General features: G+C 41.4%; 1 protein-coding gene across 1 annotated transcript in view; it reads left to right on the top strand.

Moving 5' to 3' along the window:
• The first annotated feature begins 5,460 nt into the window (after positions 1–5,460).
• LOC107728803 (interleukin-17 receptor C-like) overlaps positions 5,461–5,912 on the top strand; it is a 7,855-nt gene continuing 7,403 nt past the window's right edge. Inside the window, exon 1 of the mRNA XM_016539076.1 lies at positions 5,461–5,574. Coding sequence (XP_016394562.1) covers positions 5,464–5,574 — 111 coding nt within the window. The 5' untranslated portion in view covers positions 5,461–5,463. The remainder of the gene's footprint in view (positions 5,575–5,912) is intronic.

Below are 5,912 nucleotides of genomic sequence, written 5' to 3' on the forward strand. Positions count from 1 at the left end.
CAGCAGAGCATTACGGCACCTGTCTGTCTCGATAACTGAAAGCTGGAGGTTATGCAAAATATACCAAAACTCTCATTTTATCAACAGCCTTCATCCATTTGCACCCACAGCAATGTCCCAGAGACGGAAAGCGTGTTAGGTTTCGGTAAGTTTCATGGCTTCTAGAAGAACATTACAAAACAAACCAATGATGGAGTAAGTGTTCGACTCATTTGGGTTTCAATTTGCTCTCCACCACCTTGATTATTTGCTAATGATTATTTATTTGACCCTTTTCTCGGACTGCAACAGAAAACCCTTACTATATTAAAGGGGTCCTATTATGCTCTTTTACAAAGTCTTGAATTTGTTTTGGGGGTGTACTAGAACATGCTCTCATGCTTGGTGGTTCGAAAAACGCATTATTTTTCACATAATTTACATTATTACAATACCTTTCTCCCCATCCTGGCACAAACGGCTCGATTAGTTCCGGCTTTGATGAAGGTCCGCCTTCCGAAAAACAAAATGTGTTGTGATTGGTTAGCTGTCCCAGTGCGTTGTGATTGGCAAACAGCTTAGACGGTGTTTCAGTACTGCCACGCCCCTTGCTCCGTTTTTCAACAAAAGCTTTTGGGCGAATCCGGCAGGCACTGTACTCCCTCATGTTGTGGAAGCTGTCCTCAATAAAATGCGCAGCACACAATAGCAAATTGGGGTTATAATGCTCAGGAACAGAGTTAAAAAATAAATTGCAACCACTGTTTCCTGACATCATCCGCTTTCGGAAGCCCAAACAAAGACGTTTGGGCATGGGGTGAAAAAAACAGCGTTTCTTAAGGTGGTCGCACACCGGACGAGAAGCGCTACGCAGTGTCGCATCGCGCCACGTCTTTAAAATTCGAACACATTATTTTCTATGAGTGTAGGCACACCAGCGGTGCCGTTCGGCGTCTGTCCGCGGCGCCCAGCTACGTCGTGTTATACTTGTTGTGATTGTTCTAGACATGCCGAAAATTTGAAGCTACAGCACAGCAGCTCTTCTTCTTCATTTTCTCTGATGCACTAACTCTGCAGCAACACTTCTTCTTCGTCGTCTCGTCTGATGCACTCACTCAACCAAGCGTTCTAACCACAACCTCGCCCCTCCCCAACCATTCGAATTTCTGTAGGTGGGAATTATTTGTAATGATATTCCAATGAGCCGCTTTGTGATATCACAAAGCCCAGAAAACAAACGCTGTAGTCCAAACGAGCCGTTCGTTGTAGTTCTTGAAAACGGATTTTTTTTAAAACGAAATATCTCCCTTTGGAGTGGACTTTGAGATTTGTAACTTTCTAGATCTTTTTTATGCCCAAACATACACACTACACACTGACTAAAATTAAAAAAGTGAAAAAGCATAATAGGACCCCTTTAAAAATGTGTACCATTTTATAGTTTAATTGATTAATTTCATAGATTTTTTTTTTATTATCCAAGTTATTGTTAGGAAAAATGCTACAGTAACTTCTACTGGCTGTGGCTATTTTAATTCTAATTATTCTAACAGTTTAATGCAAATATTTATTTCACGTGTATTGCTACAAAAATAAAATCACACAAATCAGGGTTTTAAAAAATATTTAAATATGCCCCAAAATTGGGTAGCAGGGTTGTAAATAATTCTAATAATTAAAACACAGTAAATATTTAGTTTAGTCTCCTAAGGCTGACAGTCAACATTTCCTGAAGATTAAGTTTTGAATTCTGTTCTGTGTCTTTTAATGATATTCTAATGGACCGCTTTGTGATATCACAAAGCCCAGAAAACAAACGCTGTAGTTCAAACGAGCCGTTCGTTGTAGTTCTTGAAAAGGGATTTTTTAAAAACGAAATATCTCCCTTTGGAGTGGACTTTGAGATTTGTAACTTTCTAGATCTTTTTTATGCCCAAACATACACACTACACACTGACTAAAATTAAAAAAGTGAAAAAGCATAATAGGACCCCTTTAAGTAATAATCATGTTCCTTATAATGTAAGAGTTTGCAAAAGTGCCAGCGTTGCTTGTGCACATGAGGAAAAAAGCAGGGATTTGTCTGGTGAAAACTGTGTTGGTTGGAGAAGAGAGGTTGAAAAATAAGAGAGATTGGTGACATCGGCTGAAAAAGTAAAGTTGAATCAGCAAGTTACTACGTTCTGACAAAAGATTACAAATACAACCTTGTTTTTTTCTTTGGACTAAGATGCACTGAGGAATGGCTTGCAGTAAGAGGGGAAATAGAGCTAAACTGACCTGATCTGTATCTCAAGATAAACATGAAGTGCCATTTCCAGCCCACTGCACTTCTATAATCATGACGCATTGAGACAAACATTCAGCTGAAAGAAATGTGGGAGGATGAAAAGCTTGTGACAACAGCTTATTTGATTAGATAAAACATAAAATGCACAAAATTGAATCAGAGCAGATGATACGCCCTACATTGTCTTTATGCACAGATGCTTGAATCACGTCTGACATCTATGGTGGGATACTAACTTTATTTTTATTTGATAACCACTTGACTGAGCCGCCTGAGCTATTCCACTTAAGAAAGAAAGTCACATCTGAAACCAAATAAGCAAATGATAAGAGTTTATAATTTTGGCCTGAGCACATCTCTAGCCTAGCTAACAATGTGTTTGAAAATCAACACTTTAATTTATTAATGGTTACATGAAGATATTATCCCGAGTTAACCGGTTCCTGTGGCCCTGAACTATCACAAACATTGTGTTGGCCACATACTAGGTGTTCAGCTGGTGTTCAGGCAGACACACACTATAGTTTGGTGTTTCGCACTACACAACAGCTTCTAAGATGTAAACTGAGTGCTTCAGGATTAGTTGGTGAATTTGCATAAGACCAATATAGTAACTGTGCTGTGCGTGACTAGCAAACATGCATGCAAAACAGCACACGGCACACCATAAACAAGCCGATTCTGAGGCGTGAGCGCTTGTGGACAGTCAGTTCTCTTCACTCATGTAATGATGATGCCTTTTTGAGGACAGCAGTCTTTGCTTTGTTTCAAGTAGTTTTGCTCATATCAAAGGTCACTGGCAAACTAAGCAAGAATACAGCCAACAAGTGACCGTGTTACTGTAAATGCCCAAATTATGCTTTAAATATAGTCTGTAAGACAAAAATATCCTGTACGTAGTAAGAAGAGTAAATGGTTTTGAATACTGAGAACAGCACTGGTGTGTTATTTTACATTGAAATGGGAAACTGAAGAAACTGCTGCATGACTGCCAACAATGCTGCAAGAATTTAATTGTAATTATTACAGTAACTGCCTGGATTTGATGAATACAGAAAGAAAAATCCATTTCAGTTTCAATTTAAAAGTACTTTATTGGCATGATTGAGTTTACATACAATATTGCCAAAGCACATACACAAAACAAGTAGTGACAACACATTGTAACACTAACAAAAACAGTACAAACAAACAGAAAAGGTGCAAAGTAATGGATAAAAATATAATACTAAAAAACATGTATATATTTAAATAATATATGAATAAACATTTATCCATGCATTATGAAAACAAAATACTGTAATATATAAATATAAAATCTATAATAAAATAGTTGAAGACATGGTTACGGCTTGTCAGTGAGATACAGTAGTCTGTCGGGCTGTATGAGTGTAGAGTGCTCTGTTTCTGAGTAAGAGTGTGAGGTGTTTGTGCTGTTGGGTGAGGAGGAAGAGGAGGAGGAAGAGGAAGCGTGTTCTTGTTTGTGTAAAAGTGTGAGGTGTTTGTGCTGTTGGGGGAGGAGGAGGAGGAGGAGGAGGAAGCGTGTTCTTGTTTGTGTAAAAGTGTGAGGTGTTTGTGCTGTTGGGGGAGGAGGAGGAGGAGGAGGAGGAAGCGTGTTCTTGTTTGTGTAAAAGTGTGAGGTGTTTGTGCTGTTGGGGGAGGAGGAGGAGGAGGAGGAGGAAGCGTGTTCTTGTTTGTGTAAAAGTGTGAGGTGTTTGTGCTGTTGGGGGAGGAGGAGGAGGAGGAGGAGGAAGCGTGTTCTTGTTTGTGTAAAAGTGTGAGGTGTTTGTGCTGTTGGGGGAGGAGGAGGAGGAGGAGGAGGAAGCGTGTTCTTGTTTGTGTAAAAGTGTGAGGTGTTTGTGCTGTTGGGGGAGGAGGAGGAGGAGGAGGAGGAAGCGTGTTCTTGTTTGTGTAAAAGTGTGAGGTGTTTGTGCTGTTGGGGGAGGAGGAGGAGGAGGAGGAGGAAGCGTGTTCTTGTTTGTGTAAAAGTGTGAGGTGTTTGTGCTGTTGGGGGAGGAGGAGGAGGAGGAGGAGGAAGCGTGTTCTTGTTTGTGTAAAAGTGTGAGGTGTTTGTGCTGTTGGGGGAGGAGGAGGAGGAGGAGGAGGAAGCGTGTTCTTGTTTGTGTAAAAGTGTGAGGTGTTTGTGCTGTTGGGGGAGGAGGAGGAGGAGGAGGAGGAAGCGTGTTCTTGTTTGTGTAAAAGTGTGAGGTGTTTGTGCTGTTGGGGGAGGAGGAGGAGGAGGAGGAGGAAGCGTGTTCTTGTTTGTGTAAAAGTGTGAGGTGTTTGTGCTGTTGGGGGAGGAGGAGGAGGAGGAGGAGGAAGCGTGTTCTTGTTTGTGTAAAAGTGTGAGGTGTTTGTGCTGTTGGGGGAGGAGGAGGAGGAGGAGGAGGAAGCGTGTTCTTGTTTGTGTAAAAGTGTGAGGTGTTTGTGCTGTTGGGGGAGGAGGAGGAGGAGGAGGAGGAAGCGTGTTCTTGTTTGTGTAAAAGTGTGAGGTGTTTGTGCTGTTGGGGGAGGAGGAGGAGGAGGAGGAGGAAGCGTGTTCTTGTTTGTGTAAAAGTGTGAGGTGTTTGTGCTGTTGGGTGAGGAGGAGGAGGAGGAGGAGGAGGAAGTGTGTTCTTCTGAACAGTTCCCTGTCGAAGCAGCCGCTCCTGAGGAACACAGGTGAGTCTCTCCTCCTGATCTACAGCTGCTCTATCATGCTTTAAATGGCTTCATAAACGGCCATGAAACATTATACATAAACACACATAAAATACGGCAGCTTTCATTTCTTTCAAATTGCTTTATACATATTTATATGCTTTATATGTTATATTATACTGTTATAAGATATAGTTATGTGTGGATTGTGTGTTCAAATAGCGATTCTTTTCACTGTAAAAATATGATCAAGGAAAAAAAGTTCAGCAATGTTATACAGGATTCAACTCTTTTTTTAAAAGTCAGTTTCATTTAAGTTGAGGTGACTTAGATACGTTGATTGTACTTAAAATTAAAGGCTGTAACTTTTTTTTTAAGTATTGATGCTACAAATTAATATTTGATTTGCCAGAAGCCATAGATCCAAAAGCTTTAAACTCTCTCTCTCTCTCTCTCTCTGTCTCTGTCTCAGAACAGTGGCTGGAGCTGTTGAGTTAGTTTGAATCAGACAGCATCAGTGTGTGTGTGTGTGTGTGTGTGTGTGTGAGAGCGTCATGAGTGTGTGGCCCCTGCTGCTGCTGCTGCTCTCTGTGCCGCTCTGGATCTTCACTCGGGCGCTGGAGAGGGTCGAGCTCCGCGCCGGTCATGCGCTCACCTGTGGACAGGTACAGTACGAGCAACACGGCTGGCTTCCTAGCTAGACTGTTCACTTTTAAAGTTATTAATAAACGATGATATCGAGACGAAAGTAGCTTCAATTAGCTGAAGACATAAAACTGTTTTAAACATGCTTCAGTCCTGCTTTCTAACAGTTGTTAATGTAGTACAGTTGACTCGCTGCAGTTCCAGACATGTTTGTACATGGATACAGTTACTGGGAATCTGGCTGTTTGCTGTGGGGCAGTGTGCGTGTGTGTGTGTGAGTGTGAGTGTGAGTGTGAGTGTGAGTGTGTGTGTGTGTGTGTGTGTGTGTGTGTGTGTGAGAGAGAGTGTGTGTGTGTGT

The sequence above is a fragment of the Sinocyclocheilus rhinocerous genome, unplaced genomic scaffold, assembly GCF_001515625.1.
Source record: "Sinocyclocheilus rhinocerous isolate Xijiao unplaced genomic scaffold, SAMN03320098_v1.1 scaffold2412, whole genome shotgun sequence".
In the NCBI taxonomy this organism is placed as follows: Eukaryota; Metazoa; Chordata; class Actinopteri; order Cypriniformes; family Cyprinidae; genus Sinocyclocheilus; species Sinocyclocheilus rhinocerous.